The 23,218-nt window shown below is 42.4% G+C and overlaps 1 protein-coding gene across 1 annotated transcript in view; it reads left to right on the top strand.

Moving 5' to 3' along the window:
- TG (thyroglobulin) overlaps positions 1-23,218 on the top strand; it is a 152,048-nt gene that overhangs the window by 28,073 nt on the left and 100,757 nt on the right. The window contains exons 18-26 of the mRNA XM_040080105.2: positions 723-877; positions 1,389-1,545; positions 3,714-3,938; positions 8,606-8,755; positions 10,309-10,479; positions 14,092-14,211; positions 15,894-16,009; positions 16,648-16,756; positions 22,173-22,370. Of these exons, the coding sequence (XP_039936039.1) occupies positions 723-877; positions 1,389-1,545; positions 3,714-3,938; positions 8,606-8,755; positions 10,309-10,479; positions 14,092-14,211; positions 15,894-16,009; positions 16,648-16,756; positions 22,173-22,370 (1,401 nt within the window). The remainder of the gene's footprint in view (positions 1-722; positions 878-1,388; positions 1,546-3,713; positions 3,939-8,605; positions 8,756-10,308; positions 10,480-14,091; positions 14,212-15,893; positions 16,010-16,647; positions 16,757-22,172; positions 22,371-23,218) is intronic.

The following is a 23,218-nucleotide window of genomic DNA, read 5'->3' as shown; positions in this document are numbered from 1 at the left end:
GCATATTTTTTTCTTGCTAAAAACTGATTAAATAGATTTTGATTTTCTGACTGATGAGCTCACGGATTTGTCATCAGTTTGTGTGATTAGCATCACTTAGGTTTGCTGTCAAAAAATCAGAAAGCTCTTGTAGACGTCCATGGCAACACCATTATTCTGCAAATTTATTCTCTCCTAAAGCTTATTCTTGGTTAGTTTGACAAGCTGAGTTTCCAAAAGCCCATTTACATTAGTAATAATTGGTTTCACCATTTAATTCTTTTTTTATATAAGTGTTTTCATGATTGCATGTAAGAAAAGTGAAAATCGACAGGTCAATAATTCCTGTCTTTCTGTTTCTTTTCTAAGTATTGGCAAAATGTCAGGTTTCATGTAGTCCTCTGGAACATCCTATTTGCTAAGGCTTAGGAAAATTTATCAGTAATGATCCAGATTGTCCTTATCCTTCTGTGAGTTAGAGATCCAGTGTAAAATATCTCTCCATTATTATCTAAATATATCACTTGGCTTTTTCTATACTGCATAACATTTACTTTTATCAAGCTTGTGTCTTCCTGCTTGTTATTTACTACTGATAGCTCTACTGCTTTCATCTAAAAGTGGAGAGATATTTTTCATCAACATAAGAATGTCAAATCAGTGTTGTCCTTTCTCAAAGTAACTCTGAAGATTGGGTTCCTCATTAGTGAGGTTACTAAATGCCCTCTCTACTTCATTTTTAGAGCTCCAATTATTTCAGACAGTCCAAGCTCAAACACACTTTCAGCTACGCCTGCCTCCTGAGAAGACGTGTAGTTCTGACTATTCTGGATTACTCCAGGCATTCCAGATATTTATTTTAGATGAATTGAAGGCTCGTGGTTTATGTCACCTCCAGGTAATTTAAATTCCTTATCTTCCATTGGTGGTGGATTCTGTTTGTTTGGTTTGGTTTTGTTTTCTTTGGTTGGGTTTTGTGTTGCATTAAAAATAAAATAATAATAAAAAAAAAAAGTGAAACACAACATAGACCTTTGCCTATTTGAGAAATGTGGAAGAATGGGATATGCCATGAAATCTGTCAGGATTGGCAGCACTCTCATATGGATGAGTGGGAAAATAGGAGGTTTAATCTCACACCACATCATCAGATCAGTTTAGTTCCAGCCATAAAAGTCATGTCACACTAGCCCAGTATTTGTTAAAAATGTGTTTCAATGGAAGAGGATATTTTGACTGTTCTTACAGTGAGTATACAACTTGCTAAAATTGTTTTCTTGCTTCTGTTTTTACAGCTCCTTTTGACAGTGTTACTTTGAGTATTGAACAGTGCAAATAAATAGGGCAAGGCAAGAACAAGAAAGTTCTCAGGTTGACTAACTGTAATTTCACTTAATTCTGAATTGAAGGTAAATGCATTTGGAAAAACTAGCTCAGTTTCAATGTGTGATGATTCCACTGTCTATGTGGAATGCCTGAGCAAGGATCGCCTGGGAGTGAACATCACATGGAGGACTCAGCTGGAAAACATCCCAACAGCTTCTCTCCCTGACTTACATGATATCGGTAATTTTTCTTTCTCTGATGTTTCTGTGGATTAAACCTGTTTGCTTTTAATAATTTTTCTTCCCTTTAACACTGGTGTTGTATTTTTGAGGTTTTGGTGTTGATATATTTCCCTTTTCAGGCTGTGACCATACAGTGGAAAGAATCTATAATTGAATGTTTCTTTCAGATGGGACTGCCTCTCCCAGCTGCCTTAACTAGGATTGAAAATTACTTTATCGAGCATGAGCTGAACTGTCCCAGATGTTAATTTCCATTGGACAAGAGCTCAGTGGTGGAAAAGTGTTTATATTCATTGTATTCAGAGAAACACAATATACACATTGTCAAAAATCTAACTAATTTCTTCCAAGTTATTCTTTCTTTTTTTCCCCTTTTCCCTCCTTTTCTGTTAGTTGCATTACCTTTGACACTAAAGAATGATCTTTGCTTCTGATGTCCTAGAGCAACTATACAGAGACCACTGACCAGCAGATGTTTGCTGTGGTTTCCAGGAGAGTTAGGGAGGGTGTAAGGAACTTCTTTCAAAGCAGTCAGTATTTTCCTTCAGAATAAAAAGATATTAAAAATGTATCCCAAGTTCAAAGGCCCTCTGTGGGCATATCAAGATTAGTGGCCTGTATCAAGAATAATGTGGCCAGCCGGACCAGTGATTGTCCCTCATCAACACTGGTGAGGCCACACCTCAAATCCTGTGTTCATTTTTGGAGCCCTCACTTCAAAAAGGACATTGAAGTTCTAGAGCATGTCCAGAGAAAGGCAGTGGAGCTGAAGGAGGGTCTGGAGCTCAAGTCTCATGTGGAGAAGTTGAGGGAGCTGAGATTGTTTAGCCTGGAGAAAAGGGGAGATCTTATTGCTCTCTACAGCTGCCTGAAAGGAGGTGGGGGTTATTCTCTTTTCCAAGGTCTCAGGTGACAGGACAAGAGGAAATGGGCTCAGGGAGGTTCAGGTGAGATACCAGAATTTTTTCATTGAGAGAATGGTCAGGCATTAGAATAAGCCAGCCAGGTAAGTGGTGGAGTCACCATCTCTGGCAATGTTCAAGGGGCATCTGGATGTGTCACTTGAGGATATCATTTTGGGGTGATTATGGTGCTGCTGGGTTGGTGGTTGGACTAGATTATCTTGAATATCTCTCCCAACCTTGGTGATTCTGTGTGACCTTTTCTCCAGTTTTACTCCTTTGGAATGATGTTCCCAGCACTAAACAGAAATAGCTCTGTCTGCATGTGTCCTTCCTTCTAACTCTGGGTCTTCAGAAATTTTGCTTGACCAGAACTGAATTCAGAATCCTTCAGGACACAGATGGCAGCTGCAGTGGTCCTGTAGTTCCTGGCTCTACAGTTTGATATTGTTTACACCCATCCAGTTGTTCCGTATTCTACAGGAAACACAAAACACAGAATGACAGAATGGTTTCGCATGGAAGGGACCTTTAAAGGTCATCTGTGCCAACACCCCTGCCATGGGCAGGGACATCTTCAACTCAGTCAGGTTCCTCAGAGTCCCCTCCAATTTGACCTTGAACATTTCCAGGGGTGGGGCGTCTACTGCCTCTCTGGGCAGCTTGGTCAAGTGTTTCACCATCGTTACTGTAAAAACTTCTTCCTTAATCAAAATTATTTCTATTCTGAATTCTATCTTGTCTAATATTCCATTGCCCTTGTGAATATTCAAGCAGTTTGCAGAAAGTGAATCAAAGTATAAGTGTGTTTGATTTTATATTCAGCTTTTCTTTTGAAAGTGTTCCTCTTTGAGGGCATTACCTTTTTGACCCTCCCCACATTATAAATTCCCTGTAGTACAAAAAAAACTTTTCAAGGGAATGATTGCCTGGTTTCAGTAGAGACAGCGCAGGACCTACTCTCTTTATATAGTCATGGCACCATCATGTCCCATTATGTTCCAACTTCCATTACCCATTAAGGCAGCTTTGGGACCTTCTGTTTGAGGTGTCTTTGGATGTATTTAAAGAGTCTGTAAAGTAAGACTATAATTTTATAGATGCTGTACAGATTCATTATGGTCTTCTGTTTGTTAACGTGCTTTTATTTCTGTATCTGCCTTTGTTTTTAACTTCAACTTCATTAGTTTCTGTGTGGTTATCCAGTCTTGTACTATGGAAATATCTTTCATACTATTTTGTTGCGTTTTTTTTCCCTCTTTAGAAAATGCAGTTGTTGGGGAAAATCTCATTGGAGCATTTATAAAACAGATTAAGGATGGTGATTTTCTGCTGCATTTGGATTCCAAGCAGTTCCTAGCAGATTCTGTCGTTGATTTTCCCCGGGATGAGAAGTTTGATCTGTCTCCCCGTGTGCAGCTCGGATGTAGAAGCGGGTTTCGAAGAATTTCATCTCCTGGGAAAGCAGGCCCTGATTCACAAGGATGTGGTATGTCTCATTTTTAGCTCTCCATTCTTAGGTGTTGTCAGGAATCAACATAAAGGTGAAATTAGAAAGTCATCAGTCAACTTGTGTTTAAGGTTCATATTTGAAAGATGTGAGGTACCAATGTGAATGGGAGAGATGGGAATTAGTGCTTTGCTTACTGTTCACTCCTTGTGTTGAACCAATGATTTGGAAATAGGCATCATAGCACTGACATTGTATAGAAAGTTTGGGAACATTTTTGAGATTTTTGTAAACATTTTAGATCTGTCTGGTAATAGAAGGTCATTCTGTGATGCACATTAACCTTCATAAGAGGATTTCACAAAGATAATGTAGCCAGAGCTTCAGATAATGATACATTACATGGAGTAGAAATCTAGATGCAGAAATGACAAAAGTCCTGAGATTGTGAATTCCTGGGCCAAGTTCAGCCACCTCAGATGGAAGCTTTTTTGATGCTGGCCAACACCCAGACCTAATTGCACTTCTGCCCTCTTTTCTTCTTCTTTTCTTCTGTCTAGTCTGCTTCCTGGAACAGGGTTCCTTTCTGCCAGCATCCTGCTTAGGGCTGCCAAACCTGCCTTTTCCACAGCTGCTCGTGGCTGTGCCAACCTGTCCTTGGTACCAGCTCATGCTGCCAAGATGCCTTTGCCTTAATAGCCCCACTCTTGGTTCTATCAACACCAACCTTCCTTCAGATCCTGATTGTTCTTATTGGGCCACTTGTCCTCAATGAGTCCATGTCTCGTTTATGCCAGTTTGGGTTATCTGTAAATAGATATCACTATATCTAGCTTTTTTTTTTTTTTTTTTTTTTTTTTTTTTTTTTTTTTTTTAACCTAGGGAGCAGAGGAGATATGAACCACTTTTAGGTATAAGATAACAGAAGCAGGTATTGGACACATTTTCCAATGTTGGGAATATTTTCAGATACTCATCACTTCATTGCATGAAGCAAATCAGAATATGTGAAAAAAACTTATGTCCCTGCTTGGTGTGGTGTTTCTCTTTAATTTCAGAGAGTTTCCTAATGCCTGGGTAAGGTAATCAAGTGATGAACCACTTTTGAACTGCTGCAGTGTCCAGCCTGGACCTTTAAGGGTAAATTGACTGCAGGTTCAGTTCATCTGCACAGTCTGAAACACCTCAGATCTGGGTTATTTAAACACAAGCCGAAAAAAATATTAATTCCTGCTGAGTTATAACAACTTGCAGCTACTTAACAAGATATAGTGTTGTGTTGCTTAAAGGTATCATTATTTTTTAAGTAGAATCCATCACTTAGAGCAGAACTTACAAAGAATTGGTTATTTCTGCCAAGTACTGCCTGCCAGGCCTAAAGGCCTCTGGGAAGCAGTGAATTAAATTGCCCTGTGAGTTAATTCATACATATTTGAACCAGCTAGCTTTGGAAAATTTCACTCAGTAAAACAGACATCATAGATATGTGGAAAGAAGACAGTTTCTGCTCCAGCCTTTGACAGAGATTTCATACTCTAAGCTGTCATAGTGTACCTGCTGCAGGACACTGGTTTGTGTTGCAGTTTGTGTGGCATATTTTATTCTGAACAGGGAACTTAAGAATTCAGGTTATGGTTCTTCTAATACCAGTATATAGGTATAGATACATAGATATATCCTGCTCATTCATCCTGTCTGGGTCTGTTTCCCCACAAATAATAGGGACAGTTAGTAAGAAGCATCACCTGTGACTACAGAAAACAAAGTTGTATGAGTGTGGCAGAGATTCTTTATTCTCTTCTCTTTCCTGTTCTGGCTTGTTCTTGAAACACAAATTTTGTTTTCAGATCATCTTTTTGTTTGGTTTGGTTTTATTTCAATGTCAATGTCATTGCTTTTCCTTCAGGAAGCGTGGTCAGCTCAGTAGCGACAGGTTTCTGGTGTTCTCAATAAGCTTAATATATTTATCTGTGAACATGCAACTTACATGAATCTGCCACTTTGTGTCTTACAGCCATCTGTTTATTTAAGCTTACGTCTATTGTGTTGTTTCATGTTTTCCTGCCTGTAAAATGGGTGGTAACATTTATCATATGTGAGTTTTTCTTGTATGACATTTTTTCTTGGTCTCAGCCTTACACTGAGTTCTGTTACATCACAGGTATCTACGAATACAATTCCTTAAGAGTTAGGAGTAACAATGTTTCTTTACCTAAATTTTAATAGTAGAAAAGGCACTTTCTTTTGCTAAGGTATGAGTTAAAACTAAGAGAGTTGGAAACTGTCAGGGAGGACTTTAGGAACATAACCCTTCTCCCCCATTTTCTTCAGGACAAAACCTAAATGGTGTTTGTAAATTAGCTTTGTCTTATTATACATTTTTATGCTGGTTCTTTTTACTTAATGCTTGACAATTCCATCAGAGTTACTTTAAACATAACCCAAATGAAAGGACTACATTTATAGCTCATTGACAGCTCAAGACTTCATTTCTAATAATCTGTGTCAAGAATCTGGTATCCCAAAGTTTTCCAGTATGTGTGGAGGGAAGAAGGAGCAAGGCAAGAATTGAGCAATGATCAGTTGGGACAGTTTTTGAACTTGCTCAGTGTAGTGAGAGCTGAGGCTTCTGTGAAGGGTGGTATCCCTCTGGAATCACTTCAGTGAGCTGCTCCTTAGCCTGGATTTTGGAGCTTGTTCCCCTGGTACACAGAAGCCTGAGTCCAGTTAGAAGTGAGACCAGGTTCCAAGTTTTGTGTGCAGGAGCAAGGGATTTATTTTTTTTCCTTATCTTTTGAATTTTTTTTTTTTTTTTCCTGTTTTAAGGTTACACAGTTTGGTCTCACTGGTAACACAGCTCTGAGATTTTGGTTGAAAGTTGTTCTCTAGTTTCTTATGTTGTTAAAATGGATTAATGTTAATGCTTGAAAGAAGTACAATATAATGGTTTGTGTCACTTGGAGGGTCAAAATGAACCTACACGTGATGGTGTCAGCGTAGCCTGTAGCTGAAGTGATAGGTGCCTCCAAGAGTTATAGAGATAGGAAACGTGATTCTGCACCAACATTTTTTACTGTTTTTTGTGCCCTTTTGTCAATGCAACATGTGAAACAAAATGCAATTTTTCTTGCTCAAAATGTGATAGGAGACACAGATGTTTCTTTCACATTGTGACTGAAACTACACAAAACGGGAGAATGCTTTGAAAAGTGTAATTTGTTTCTTTTTAAATTTTAATTGCTTAATTAGTCTCTTCATTCATTGCACTTTGTCTTCAATTTAGGCATGGATTTCTCATTTCAATTTAATTTCTGCTCTTGTTCAATGAGTATTATGCTTTTTCATGTGTTGGAAATTGTCTTTAAAACGTATCAGACACTCTTGTGTATTAGGTGATGTGTTTTTGAAAGGACAATTTTAACTGATCCAACCTTTTTTATAGTCTGTAATTGATTTTAGATATGTGTTTTACCCAGAGTAGTTGCCTTGATGTGTACTAGGAGGAAAATTTCAGTCTCACAGTTGTATCCTCCCAGGCCTTCCCACTGGACTATTTACAACAGATGAAGGAAGATTTGATAATTTTCCTAGTAGCTGTCTTTTTAATCTATTATAATTTAGGCAGTCCCATGAGCTAAATCCATTTGCATTCTGGTTTGTTGGCCAGAACAGCAATTCATCATATGGGTTGTAGTGGGAATGGCCAATATTCCATTACAGTTTCTCGCTCATGGAAGCTTGAACTTCAGTCAGGATGCAGGACAAGAACAGAAATAAAGTTTCGCACCTTGTCAAAGTCCCAAAATACACATTTGATAGTGTTTTGAAGGAAATCTACATCTGGGAAACAGCTGTGAAATAACAGGCAGGAGTATTGTCCTGCAAATATGTCTGTGACTCTTCTGCTTTAATGTTCATTTGAATGCTCTGGAGGGAAGGATGGTATCCCAAAAGACAATGAATTTTCTCTGTAATTTGCAGCAGGTCAGCTGGCAATACTGCTCCTGATTGTTTTGAAAATTATATAGATTCAGTAAGAACCCTGTTTTGTTTTGTGTTTGGGTTGTCATGTGCACAACTAGTGACTTTTAATCTAGCCATTCCTGTTTAGTTTGGAAGTGTTCAACAAAAATTTCTTTACCAGGAATTCTGAACGAAAGTATTACCATATGGTGGATTTCTGTATGATGCTTTTGGAGTTTCTGCTCCTGTTTGTGTTTGTAGTGGTTAGAAGTTACTCTTTTTTAACTTGTCTTCCTTTGTTTTCATTTCACAATTCATCCACCTGCATTATCTTATTACAAATGGATTTGACAGTTGGAAATCAGGTCTGGGCTTTGCATTTCCAAAGAGCTTCATGTGCTGTGATTGAAGAACAGATTTGGGGTGATCTGAGAAAACGTATCACAGCCTGGTCATTGATGAGTTTAATGATCACTTAAGGAGTGTTTACTTTGTTATACCACTTAGAAATATATCTGTTAAGAGCTTGAAGCCTATGACAAATCTATCAGCATTATATGTGTGTGTGTGTGTGTGTGTGTGTGTGTGTATATATATATATATATACACACACACATACACACACATTATGCATGTATGTGCATATATGTATTTTTTAATATATATATACCCACACATATGTGTGCAAATGCCAGAAGTGGTTGAATTCCAAATGAGTAATAAGGTGATTGTTCTCTTTGCAGTTGTTTGTCCTCCAGGCAGTTATTTCCAGGACGATGAATGCATTCCCTGCCCTCTTGGCTACTATCAGTATCAGACAGGACATTCCTTCTGTATCAAGTGTCCTGTGGGCAAAACTACCAACTCCTATGGGGCAATCAGTGCTGATCACTGTAAGTTCAACTCATTTTTTCCATATCCTTTATTTTCTGGCTTCAAATTTCTAATGACTTTTTTCTCTAAGTTTTTTTAAAAAATTAATCCTCCCTCTGGGGGTTTTTGGACGGCTATGATCCCTTCTGCATACATCCAAAAGCATTTTACAAAGTACAAACTGTCTGGTGTTTTAACCAAAAATGCATGAGAAATAAGTGGTCAGCCTCATCCAGGATGTTGTGGTTCCTCTAGACGTGTTCATTGTCCTCAGGAATGATATCTGGCTGTTCAGTATCAGTAAGAAACTTCTTATGAAGTTCATTTATTGTCACTTTCATGAACACTAAAATAGTTCTGTTTTGTGCAGCTCTTTCCTCTGCAAATATAAACACTTCTCAGAAAGCAACTATTGAAATGTTCACTAAAGCTGGTGAATTCAGCTTATATGATTTGTTTTCTTCATGCAGTTCTATACAGAAAATCAATTATTAGGTCCAAATTCAGTTTTGTCTACAGAATTTTCTTATATAAAATAAGATATATATAAAAGTACCAAAAATGGGCTTCTTGGGAAGTGTCATTGAGTATTTAATCTACTCCCTTCTCTTTCAACCTATTTGTTCTCTTAGGTAGGATAAACCTCCCATTTTTATTGTAATGTATCCCAACATCAATTATCCCATTTTTATTGTAATGTATCCCAACATCAATTAGCTTTTGCCTACATTTATCATTCTTCTTTTCCATATGCATTCCCTGGGTAGGTAATGGACTTGTGTCCTTAAGAGTTTGCTCCTTAGGGTTTAAAAACTTGCACTTGCAATTTTCTTTACTAAACCTGCTCCCTGCCTGGTTTGCACTTTACCTTTGTGCTGCCCCTCAGCACCAGCCCTCTCCAGAAGGGCAGATTACACATTACCTTCCTACTTTCTTTCATTCCCTGCTGTCTCCTTGCAGAGTCTGAAGAGTTTTTCTGAATTAATTGGTGTGATAGCTCTTCCTGTTGCTCACAACATCCCGCAGATCCACTGCAGCAGTCATTGAACAAACCTGTATGAAAGTACCGTTCCTTCTCTGTACTTTGCTTTACAGTACTAGAAGTACATCAACAGAGATCTGATGCAGGACAGAGAATCAAAGAAATGTTTGAAACACAAAGTGAAGTAGCAACAAATTATCGAGACTGCCCTGCTTCAGAGCATGAAATACTGTGCAAATCTTAGCTTAATCTTCAGTGATATCTCTGCTGTGCTAAGGAGACTTTTGTCCCACAGCACTGAAACGTTCTCATACTGCATTGACAGGACCAGAGGCTGCACAGGAGGTTCCCTCTGAACATCAGAAAATGTTTTTGGTGTGGGGACAACCAAGCACTGGCTCAGGTTGCGTGGGGAGGTTGTGGAGCCCTTGGAGATGGGTAGAAGCCATCTGGAGAGGGTCCTGGGCAGGCAGCTCTAGGTGGCCCTGACCTTATGACCTGCAGAGGTCCTGTCCAGCCTCTGAATTCTGTGAAACCCATTAACAGCATTATCAAAGAGCCTTTTCTCCTTCCCTTGCTCTCTTGTTCCAGGTGTCACATCGTGCCAGAGCAATGAGCAGGGCCTGCAGTGTGATGAAGAGGGCCAGTACAGACCTTCCCAGCAGGACCCCGACACCAAGAAATCCTTCTGTGTCAACAGCTTTGGAGCAGCACTGGACTGGATTGAAACACAGGATCTCCTTACCGATGAGCAGTGCTTGGGTAAGTGGCAGAAGGATATTTTGGATATGCTTTGACCCCACATAGGTGAAACTTCCTTATGAAGAGACTAATCACTGCACAGCTTATGGGGATTCACTGTCCCATAGTTATTCACTTTCCCATACTTGTGGCCTCTGCCTTAAGCCACATTCCTCCTTAGTTTTGGATTTCTTGACTATACTGGGGAAGTTATTTCTGGTAAGAGTAGAGAGAGAAGCAGGTTTCCTGCACTCTCAGATAGCTGCCAACTTTTGATATGTGCTGACCTTGTGCTCTCTGCTTGGAAACCCAAAAGAACTGAGAGGGCTAATGAGAAAGAATCATAATTATTAATTTCTTTGTAAAATCATCCCTCATCTGTGTATTCATGGGAAATAGACCATTTTCAGCAATGATCTCACAGCCAAAACATAACATAACCCTCTGGGCCCCTGCTGTAAGGTATTAACTTGAGGAACACATCCTTGCAGGCTGGAGGTTACTTCTGCTTGAATACAGCTGCAAAATGCTGGTTTTCAAGGATCAAAAACTTAAAAAACAAAAGAAAGTTATCTATTAAACTGTCCCCAGCCTGCAGTAAGGTCTCATTATGCCTCTCAGCCTCAAAGCTTTTGCTTTTTCCCAGAAGTTTTTATGTGCTCATCATATGATTGGTATTGAATTTAATGGAATACTCTGTTTAGAAACTGATGTCATCATATGCTTTGAATTAAACAATGTCTTATGACAAGTGTGATCAGTGGAAGGAGCATGAAAAGTGAAATCCTCAGTTGTGAAGAAGTTGCAAAACTATCTTCAGTTAAAAGAACACTTTTTCCACTGAGCATACTCAGAGACTGATCACAGCTATGACCACGAGGTGAAAGCCTCTGTTGCTCTCAGTCAGAGAGTACTTGGGAAGTTTCTCTGCAGGGAGGACTCAGGATCTTAATTCTCCTGTTACCCTGAGCCTTCCTGCTTGGGAATTTCTGACTCTGTCCAGGATGGAGCAGTTGTAGATGTTTGTGCTTGGTTTTGTGCTTGGTTTTGTGGGTCATGCTAGAAGATGTCACCACAAATATTTATGACTGTTCAAAATTAATTTATGAGAGTTTAAAAACACTCAACAGTGTGTCATAGAATCACACAATGGTTTGTACTGGAAGGGACCTTAAAGACCATCTTGTTCCAGCACCCCTGCCATGGGCAGGGATGCCACCTGAAAGATCAGGTTGCTCAGGGCCTCATGAACTGCTAAGAAATCTCTTTATTTGCTTTGGTTTTTAAATAATAATTCTCTGGCTTATTTAAATTATTATTTATTTCCTTTAAAGACCATTCTTCATTTCCTGAAAGCATAATGTGAAGTGAAACCGTTTATCTCTACTTTTGCTTTTTCTCCTGCCTGTGCTATTTCCCTTAGTTGAATTCAGCACACAGTGAGACAGTAGGGGCTGAAGACTGATATTGCTTTGACAAGAGGCAGGCAGTTGGGAAGGGTCACCAAAACCCAGCTGGTCTTTGGTTTTTGAGTCTTCAGACAGAAGAAGAATTGCCTTGTATCAATGCAGAGGAATAAGCTGTAACAACCATTGCTTGTTATTATTGTTCTCTCTCTTGTTATATTTTAGGCCACTTAACATATATTACTCAACATTTATTATATGGAGATTGGGACTCGCTGATCTTGAAGGTCCTTTCCAACTTATTCCAATCTATGATTCTGTAATTACAGCAGCAGAAAGACCTAGAGCTTTGCTCTAGTAATAAGTGATGTAGAGAATTTCTGCTCTGTACTAAGCCTGTGAAATGATTTTATGACTGCAATTTTTTAAATCTTTCTTTGTACTATAAAACAAAATTCAAGAATTTTAAAAAGGCAATTTTTCTATTATTTTTCAATGTTTTCAGTTTACTGTTTCATGACACTCTATCTTCTCTCTACTTTTCTCCTATATTATTGTATTCAATATGATATTTAATAATATTGTATTCAATAATATGGGAGAAAAATAGAGAAAAAATATTTTCTCTTGAAAACAGAGAGGTGGGATGAAGCCAGAATTAGGGGGAAAAGTCAGAAGAAAATAAAAACATCTAAGAGCGTAATTTTTAAAATTTAAATATTGGAATAGAAATGAGGGCAGCTTTTAACCAGGCATCAGTGCAAGCTGCAGATGCAGAAGGGATTCAGTCTCACGCAGAAATTAGCTAATGCTTGTATTTCTGTGCCCTGTATTTCTAGGAAGGAAAAAACTTTCACTTCTGCTTGCACCATATTTCTTCCTTGTCCCCATCCTAACTGGAATGCAAGGATTTTCTTGTGCTAAGCATTTGACAAACCCATGAGGATTTTTTCCTAAGCAGAAATGATGGTTTTATCAAAAGCACCTGCTGGCTCAGCCCTGACAGCAGTGGACATTTGCTTCTGATTCAGCCCTGACCCTTCAGCTGTAAGGGTACAAATGATTATTTTAAGAACTTATTTCTGACTGTTATTTTGTGGTTTATCCAGACATTTCAGGGAGAGAGGGCTGTGATCCTCTGGCCAGACTGCTGTGCCCATGAGCCCAGGGGAAAGAGGAGCTGAGCTTCCAGCTCTTCCATGTGCAGACATCTCCCACAGCTGGGATCACACCAGAGCTCCTGCTTTTCCCTCTCTTAGGTCTAGGCCTGGTGTTGGCTGCAAGGAGCCCGAGGTTTGCCTTCACCTGGGGCCTTTAGAGAAGTTTGGTCACCAAGGGATGATGCTAAGTCACCACGTCCTTCTCTTAACCACAGAATGGCTTGCCTTGGAAGGGATGTTAAAGATCCTCTAGTTTCAACACCCTGCCATGAGCAGGGATAGTGTGCTGTGCTCACTCAAACCTCCTGGTGCATCAACCTCTGGGCACCCCTTGGTCATACAGATAGGAGCATCCTCAGCAGGGTGGAGGTGGCACCGTGTGTCCTCCCTAGGGGACAGACAGGGCCAGACCCTCTGGAGCCTGGAGCAGATTCCCCACCCTCTTTAGTGACCTTTGGGGTTTGCATCTCTAGACCCCATGAGCTTTTCCCAGTGTGTGAACAGTGCTGCTTGTTACACTCTTCACACACAGGTGAGCAGATCCAGGGCAGAGGGAGCAGATAAAAGTCAGTAAAGTGAATGGAGGATAATAAAGCACCATGTAGGACCTTGGATATAGCCTTGGGCCTGAAGTCAGTGGAGGTCAGGCTGCTGTGTTTCTGGATTTCCTGGCTAAGCAAGTGCTGTTGGAGCTGGCTCTTGTTTCTGTGACTGATTTGTAGAAAGTTCCCCCTTTGACTCAATAGTTGGTTCAATGCCATGAACAAGTAATGAGAGATGGCAGGTCTGCTGCTGGAAGAGAAGCCTCACTGGAAAGTAAAATCCCAGCCCACTCCTGGATAACTGTTTTTTAAAACATTTTGTGACACTTTTTATTTCAAAGCAGAAATTCTACCCTCACACCAGCTGTCTCCTTCATTATCTGTGAGGTTATGGTACATCATATAATGAGCATACCTCTCTCCCCACAGAATTCTTCAAGCTTAATTTCTACCTAAAGTCTTTGTTTGAAGCATGGGGACTGGTAATACTACTTGGTGGGGGTTTTTTGTTGTCTTTTCTTTTAGTGCTCAGAAAATTTGAAAGAGTTCCTGCCTCCAACCTGATTTATGAATCAGAAGCTCAGATTCTTCAGTCTCAGTCATTTGGGGGAGACCTGCAAAGTACATATTTTCAGTGCATTTCAGGTGAGAAAACTGAGAAAAGCTGTAGAGATGACACTAACAATTGTGGAAAATAATATTTTCATATCATGAGTTTGTAGTTAAATTCCTGGATGAACCGTATGTTCTGCAGTTCAGCACCAATTCACTGCAAGATATTTACAACTTTTGGTGGCCTTGGTTCAGGGAAGAGATTGATGTTTCTTTCAGAAAGAAGTCTTCTGACTTTACAGACTACTTCAGACAAGTCATCTGACTTTAAAGCCAGTTAATGTAGTTTGCAATACGAATGAGAACTGAGATTTAAACCAGGAAACATTCATCAGACTGTGCAGAGGTGCAGACAAAAGAAGGATTAGGTGTTCAGGACATATGAAAAGCAAGCTTGTACCTCTTCACAAATTACCCGATTGGCACATAAAATAGGAATAATCATCCTTGCTTATGTCAGAAGAGTATTATAAGGAGTTCAGAGATATTCATTTGCCAAGTCTTGCAGTTTATATACTATATTGCATCTGGCGTAAGTTGGTTCAGAATCATCTAAAACCCAGAGGAATCACCACACGGCTTTCAGGGTGCTTTGAGTCAGTCTCACCTTGTGTCTCCCAACGCTCAGGCTGTGAAAGGGGCAGAGGGATATGTTTAAAGTAAAAACTCTCTGGCAGTAATAACACAGATGTACTGTTTGTAAAGTTCATACCAAAATTCTGACAAATCAGTGGCTTTGTGTAACATGCCACAGTCTAGTTGGAGCAATCACCTCTCATGCTGAGTGAATATGTGAAGCCTTTTATTACTAGAATGATTTTCCTGCACAAGCTCATCCTGGCTGTATACTGTAAGGTTTCTTGTACCTTCCCCTGAAAACTGAGACCTTCAAAAGCAAGGCACTGAACTGAGAGAGCCTGAGAACAACCCTGGGGAGGAAATCATGCCCCATTGCCAACCAGTCTGATTCCATCTCTCTCACAGCTGTTATTTTCTTTATAAGTTATGTAAACGGCAGCACAACTACAAAATATTACTGCTGAACTTCTCATTGAAGGATAAGGGTTAATCTTTCCCTGAGTCCCTGTAAGGTCAGATAGTTCAGCTTGCATTTAGTTTTGATCTAAACTGGTTGATTTTATACTATAGATTTGGAGAGTGTTTCACCTGGCTTAGGAGCAGGGCTGGGAGTAAGTTAATGGTGAATGTGTAAGGGCAGAAGGATCTTCAACCACTCCTAATTCTGGAGGGGATAGCTGTTTCTCCCTTACAGTGGCCAGGGGATTGCTGTGGGGACAGCCAGCATGACTGAAGAATTTGATGTTTCCCTCTTTGCTATCACTGGGATATTTGTCACAACCTCTTTGCCCTGGGGTTACTGTATCAGCAGATGTGAGGTGCTGGAAAAGTGGCTCATGAGAGTCCTGCCTTGGGCAAAATTATCCAGCAGACATTATATATTTGGCTGTGTGGTCAGACCTGTCTCAGCTGTTTGTATCATCAGGTGATGAACAACTTTCTGCATGAATTTAATTCAATTTAAAATCCTTAACTCTCTACTAAAATAGTTGAGTATTAAAATTCATTTGGCTAATTAAATTCATGTCTGATAGACATATGGAAATCTACCTAAGTGGCAGCAAGCAGTGGAATTTGTAGCAACCATTTTGCATGTGAAGTGCTAGGAAACCTAAGATTTCTTTCCTGTTGTTCAGGCTGTGAGAGAGAAGACGCCTGTGGCTTTGTGACTGTAACTCCTGCTAGTACTGGAGTGCTCTGTGAATTATACAGCGCTGCTGAAGCCAACTTCAACTGCACCACCTCTGGATTGGTAAGTATGGTTATATTTAAAACTACATGTTTATCATAGTGCTGTGTGTTCAGTGTAAGACAAGATCACAGAAGAAAGGCAGACTGCTACCTGACCCCTTGGACATTCCTCTTCCCTATGGCAGTAATAATCCCTGCAAGCTGGTAAAGAAGTTACACCCAGATGTTTCCAAAAATGATATCTGAGTATCTCAGTGTTTGATTGAAACATCACACAGCACTGTTGTCCTTAAAACATGCTGAGCACATTCAGATAGGATATCAGGTTGATTTAAAAAGAGGGTTAATCTGGACAGTCCAAACTAAAAGTAGCCATGTTATTAATCAGGTGACTTGAAACAATCACACTTTCTGAGTCCCTTCCTCTATCCCAGGGTTTGAACTGTGTTCTCTTTATCACTGCACTGTTTTCCAATTCACTGCTTTAAACAGCAATGTGGTAACAAGGAGCTGAGATCTCAGTTTGATAGTGTAAAAACTGTCTGTAGGAGAAAGAAGAAAAAATTTCCACATGGAGTTGTGCTGTGATAACCTTTGTGTTGCTCATTTCCCCCATGAGTTTCTAAATAAAGAAAATGTATTTTAGAGGAGGAGATCCAGTAGGTTGTATTTATTTTGCTTGCCTGTTTTCTGTCTCAGGTGCAAGGTGTCTTGGGGAACCCTGCTGCCACTAGCATCAGTGGCCTCCGCTGCTTGCTTCGTGTCACGAACCCAGAGGGGGATGCACTGATGGTCTATTTGAAGAGAGGTATCAGATGTGAATCACTCACCTAAATCTGACTCTGTGTCCAAGCTGGTAGTTACTTCTGTAGAGGATTGTGAGAGTCCAGAGTTTTCTCTCACACAAAGTCCTGTAGCAGGGTTAAAAGATGGATGGAACTTGCAGCTTTTTGGTTGAGATGTTTATTCAGTTTCTTATCTGAAGGTCCGCACACCGCTAACACCTGGCTTGGCACGATGGAAAACACAGCTGGCAAGAATCCCAGCCAGAGAATTCCAAGGTCTTTTAAAGGTTTCTAGTCCAATTAACTCTTAAAACACACTATATTTACAGTTTTGTGCCAATAATCACTACCTATTTTAAACACACAATTTCTGCATCAAACCCATTCTACCAATGCTCTGTGCCACCGTCACAGCAGAAAATGGAGTAGAAGAAGAAGATGAGACACCACCCAGAATCCTCCATCTTGCTCTCATCTATCTCCATACTAAAACCCCCAAACTACAAATTTTCACCCTCTGACAAACTAAAGTACTATTTATTTCAAATCTTTGTTGCTTTTAATTCATCTCTAAGTGTTGAAGTTTTTCCCGTGGACTAAGGTCAAAGGCAGTGCTTTCCTCGGGTCCCAGCCAGGGTCTCGGACCCCCCAGGGCAATTCAAGGGATTTTCCACGAGCCCTGACTCCAGCATCTCCCCCTCCTGTTTGAGGCATGGGGAGGTACAGTTCATCTGGAGCACACCCAGGGGAAACGGTGGCTGAAACTGCTGTGGATGCAGCAGGTAACCTCGGCATAGACACGTAGAGGGTATGTACGGGGGATGTGGGAAGGGAGAGGCCACCTTGTATGGGAAGGGGTAACTGAGGAAAGTATACTGCCAGATGTGGGTAGAATTCCAAAGGGCAGTCTTTTAACTGAAGGAAAAATTGCCTCATAAAGTCTTTGGAAAATGTAAAGGACTGTGGATGACTCGAGGAACTGGGTTTTTGCTCTGTTTTTTCTGGAAACCAGAGCCTTGGGCCAGACACGCAAGGAGCTGAAGCACCAGTTGCTGTGGTCCAGAAATGAGATGAGGCTTGAGATGATACAGGAATACCTTATAAAGCTGTAATTCTGATGTTTTCATCAGCAATATATGTCTGCTGCTGTTCTGAAAAAGGAATATTTTGAGCTCTGTGTTCCTCAGAAATTGGCAAGAATCCTTGTTCTGCGGTGTTAAATTGCTTTGGAGATTGTTCTGAATTGAAGTATTTTTTTGTAAATCGTAGGGTAAAACTGCTGCAGTCGTGCTGTTCTGTCGCTAGGTGCGCTGGCGCTAGATCGATCTGTTGCGGTGGATCGAAGCTTCGCTCCGAGCGGAATGGAATCGGAATTTCCGCAGTCGCAGTTGAAACTGTCTGGTGTTTTTGAAAAGAATTCCCCGCCCTGGCTGTTGTTTCTGAAAGCAGCTTTGAGTCCGCTCGCTGCTTCCCGCGAACGCTGGGAATCAGCGCAGCCGGCGATGCTTCGCTGCTGATGGGAGGGGACGGGTGAGGCGCCGCTTGCCGTGAGAGGGAGGCGCCCAGAGGGAAACCTCCGCCCTGTTCCTGCCCCCTTCTCGCCCCTCCTGGCCCCGTGCCAGCATCGGTCAAACCAGCATCTTCCGTGAATCCCGCAGGTCTCTGCACGGCGCGGTCCCGCTCCTCCTCCATCGGCCCAACCCCTGCACGGCTGAGCTCGGTTTGGAACCGCCCCGCCTTCGCTGCGTCTGCCAGCCCTTGCTCTGCCAGCCCCGCCTTCACTGCCGCCCCTTGCGCTTGTTCTGCCAGCCCCGCCTTCGCTGCCGCCCCTTGAGCTTGTTCTGCCAGCCCCGCCTTCACTGCCGCCCCTTGCGCTTGCTCTGCCAGCCCCGCCTTCGCTGCCTCTCCCAGCCCTTGCTCTGCCAGCCCCGCCTTCGCTGCCTCTCCCAGCCCTTGTTCTGCCAGCCCTGCCTTCACTGCCGCCCCTTGCCCTTGTTCTGCCAGTCTCGCCTTCGCTGCCTCTCCCAGCCCTTGCTCTGCCAGCCCTGCCTTCAGTGCCGCCCCTTGCCCTTGCTCTGCCAGCCCCGCCGTCGCTGCCTCTCCCAGCCCTTGCTCTGCCAGCCCCGCCTTCCCTGCCGCCCCTTGCGCTTGTTCTGCCAGCCCCGCCTTCAGTGCCGCCCCTTGCGCTTGTTCTGCCAGCCCCGCCTTCACTGCCGTCCCTGTGCTGACTCTCCCAGCGCTCGCTCTGCCAGCCCCGCCTTCGCTGCCTCTCCCAGCCCTTGCTCTACCAGCCCCGCCTTCCCTGCCGCCCCTTGCGCTTGTTCTGCCAGCCCCGCCTTCGCTGCCTCTCCCAGCCCTTGCTCTGCCAGCCCCGCCTTCACTGCCGCCCCCTGTGCTGACTCTCCCAGCGCTCGCTCTGCCAGCCCCGCCTTCGCTGCCTCTCCCTGGCCTGACTGTCCCAGCCCCGCCTTCGCTGCCTCTCCCTGGCCTGACTGTCCCAGCCCCACCTCCTCTGCCTCTCCCTGCGCTGACTGTCCCAGCCCCACCTCCTCTGCTGCCGCTGTCCCCCCGGGCGGTGGCTCTGCCCCCTCGGGCGCAGCCGCTGCCCTCACCCCGCTCCCCCTCCGCCGCCTCCTCTGTGACCCAGGGTTCGGAAGAGGGTGGTACAGAGCTCCCGAGCCGCGGCTCCGGACCCGCCCCTGGTGGATGGAGGGGCGCCAGTGATGTAGATTGAGGGACTGTGTGTCTCGGGGTAGGTTGAGGCGTCTGGGACCGCCCCTGAGGTAGAGATTGGAGAGGGGAGGAAGGTGGAGTTGGGAGATCCGTTCCGATTGACCCCGTTTCCCCAGACCCCTTCTCCCGGGGCGTCTGTGAAGGCGCAGGTGGGACAAGCATCAAAGAATGTTATGTTCCATTCTTCTTGATGTAAAGGATGTATAAGTAATTTCAATTTCCCAGGAGCTGGAGATGGGGATTACTCTAATTCTGTTTGAGCCCCTTGGTGAGTGGTCTCCCCTGCTTCTGCCGGGATAAAACCGTCCCTAAGCAGAGCAGTGGGAGTGGGCACTTACCTTGGCTCAGCGCCAGAAGGTGGAAGGGCAGCTGACCCCCCGCATCGTGTCCTGCAGCATTGGAAGATTTTCTGGGATTCTTTGGGACATTATCTCGAGTAATACTCGACCTGCAGATAAAAGCTTGAGTGTCCCCTTATCTCTGAGGGTGGCACGGTGATATAACTGCCTATTTACATCCTGCCATAAATATGGCTTAAACAAATCCTGAGTCTCAGTATCTGGGTATAAATTATGGACTCAGATTAACAAGGACTCCAATTCCTGTCTGGAAACTGCGACTGGATGGGCCAAAATTAAATTTTCCAGAGCAGAAAAAGTGTCTGACTGTGTTTGTGAAAGGGATCCCCCCATGTTTCTATATCTGACTGCTTACCCTGACCTATTCTATAGGTCTCTGATGCCCTCAGGTCCATTCCGGTCTGTTCCATTTGCTGGCCAGCAGGTCATGGCAGACGATTCCCTGGGCCCTAGGTCCTCATCTCATTCTGCCTCGGATTCCTGAGTTTAGCACCTCCAGAGGTCTTCCTATATTTTTGCTTGAGTTTCAGAGAGAGAGAGTCCCAGTACTTTGCTTTTGAAGGTCTTTTGGTGGTGTCTTGGTTGTAGTTTGGCCGATGGGTGCCCACCCAGGGATGATGGATGTGAGAGTCGAGAGTTTTCTCTCACACAAAGTCCTGTACCAGGGTTAAAAGATGGATGGAACTTGCAGCTTTTTGGTCTTTAGAGATGTTTATTCAGTTTTGTATCTCAAGGTCCACACACCGCTAACACCTGGCTTAGCACGATGGAAAACACAGCTGGCAAGAACCCCAGCCAGAGAATTCCAAGGTCTTTTAAAGGTTTCTAGTCCAATTAACTCTTAAAATGTACTATATTTACAGTTTTGAGCCAATAATTGCTACCTATTTTAGAACACGCAATTTCTGCATCAAACCCATTCTACCAATGTTTTTGTGCCACTGTTGCAGCAGAAAACAGAGTAGAAGAAGAAGAAGATGAGACACCACCCAAAATCCTCCATCTTGCTCTCATCTATCTCCATACTAAAAACCCAAAATTACAAATTTTCACCCTGTGACAAACTAAAGTACTATTTATTTCAAGTCTTTGTTGCTTTTAATCAATCTCTAAATGTTGGAAGTTTTTTCCCATGGACTAAGGTCAAAGGCAATGCTTTCCTGGGGTCCCAGCCAGGGTCTTGGAACCCCCAGGGCAGTTCGAGGGATTTTCCACATGCCCTGGACTCAACAAAAGTTCATGACTAAATGTGGGGAGCATCTTTGTTTAATAAGACACAATACCTTAAAGAGCTCAACATTTAGTGACAGTCCAGAAGCTTCAGCAAATCTTTCTTTCATATCTTATTCCCTAGAAATTAGAAATACTTTGGAAGTAATTTTGATTATTTTTGCCAGCAATTAGTCCCATAAAAACTCAAAATCTATCCAATATATTTTCCCATTCTGTTATTACTTCTCTTTACTGAGCAATTTCTTATTTGAATACTTAAGGCATTATTAATGACCAGCCTGTACATAATATAAGTTTACTTTGCTTTTGATTGTGAATTGTTTTACCAGTATACTACCCAAGAAGTAAACTGCTTTCCATGAATCTCAAAACATTTCAGCTGAACTAATGAATGCATGAGACAATTTTTATTTATTTTCTAATGTATTTGTTCATGGCTTGAGTGTGGCTGATAGCGCCACATCCATTGTGTGTCCAGCTTTAAGTGTCATACCAAACTGGAAACAAGATAACCAAATGCTGCAAGGTTTGAGTCAAAGCTCTCTGCTCTTACCATGTTCTTTGCACTTCTATCCGTATCTCTGAGTCACTATTTATTAATATTAATAAAAATAAAAGAGCTAAGTCTCACCTGAAAATAAATCAAGTTCACTGAGCTTGTTGTGATTGGTATAATCTTAATACCAGATCGATTCTAGTCTTCTAGATCCAAAATTCTATGAATCATGCCCTCCTAGTTAGCGAAAGCCTTAATTGCAGATGCAGTAATGCTGGCCAAATTACACATTTTACTTTTTAAATTAGGTAAATTTGTTTCATTTTTATCTGAGAGTTACTAACAGTGTAACTGAGTGCTTGAAGTTGGTCTATTACCAACCTTATTGCACATATCAGTTGAGGAGCTCTTTGCTGGCAGTTCATTACAACCAGCTACTCAGGAATAATGGCAGCACATCATTTGATGATCTTGTCCTGCTTCTGAAACTCAAAGTCCAGAAAAGGACTTTTAAAACTGAGACTTGGCCATAAAACTTTCAACCAGCTCCAGTCTGCAGGCAATTCAAAACCGTTCCTTGAGCTCCCCTTGAGCTCCTTTCCCTTTCTGTCTCTCCAGGACAGGAATTCACCTCCTCTGGACTCAAGGCCTTTGAGAGGACTGGCTTCCAGAACGTGCTGTCCGGTGTGTACCGCTCCATGGTGCTCCCAGCAGCCAGCACATCCCAGACTGATGCTAAGCTGCTCTGCAGACAGGAGTGCAGCCGGGACTCCTGCTGTGATGGATTCATCCTGAGCCAGCTCCTGCTGGATGGAGGTATTGCCTGGCTGCACAGGAAAGAGTTCTGCAGTGGGGAACCAGTGCTAGATGAGTGAAAGTCATTGTTGGACATGGTACAGCCATCTTTGCATCATACCTCTGTGAGCAGCCTGGCTCTGCATCACTGACATCTGTTTGGTCTTGTGAAGGTTTGAGTAATGCCCAGGCCTTGGTCTGGAGCAGCAAAGACCTGAGGTAGCAACCTGCTCTTGGAGCAAAATGGATATTTTGAAGGGATAAGCCTGACAGAGTTCCAGCAGTGTTTGGGCAATGCTTTTGGGAACGTGATATGACTCTTGGGGCTGTCCTGTGCAGGGCCAGAAATGGGACTCAGTGATCCTTGTGAGTCTCTTCCAACTCAGCCTATCCCGTGTGTGTGTGACATCTCCACCTGCACGAGATAAATTGTTCTGAAAACACCTCTCTCCATACATAGCCCAGCTTGCTTGTCAGAAGCTGGTGCCTTTCAGGTGATGCAGGAACTAAGAAGGTGCCTCCAGACACAGTTGTTGTGGTGTAAATGAAAATCAGTTTCCTTTTAAGAGCAGGAATAAAAACAGATGCTGAACAGAATTGTGTTATATTATTGCATGCAGAAATGCTAAAATGATGGATGGATGGAATCTGGCAGGGGTGGGATTTGGTACAGCCAGATTTTTGCCAACAAGTTCAAGCACTTCTATGCCAGTGATTACTTTTTGTAGTTTAGTTTCAAGGTCACATGGTATTGACTTTCCCCTTGGAGATGCATTTCTTGTAGGAAATAGGAAGTTTTAGATAACATGCCTCAAGGATTTAAAGACAAGCTCTATCAGCAGCCAGGAGTTGGACTTGATGATCTTGGG

The sequence above is a fragment of the Hirundo rustica genome, chromosome 1 (genome assembly GCF_015227805.2).
Source record: "Hirundo rustica isolate bHirRus1 chromosome 1, bHirRus1.pri.v3, whole genome shotgun sequence".
In the NCBI taxonomy this organism is placed as follows: Eukaryota; Metazoa; Chordata; class Aves; order Passeriformes; family Hirundinidae; genus Hirundo; species Hirundo rustica.
The sequence above is the reverse complement of the archived record's forward strand: the minus strand, read 5'-3'. Positions and strand labels throughout refer to the sequence as shown.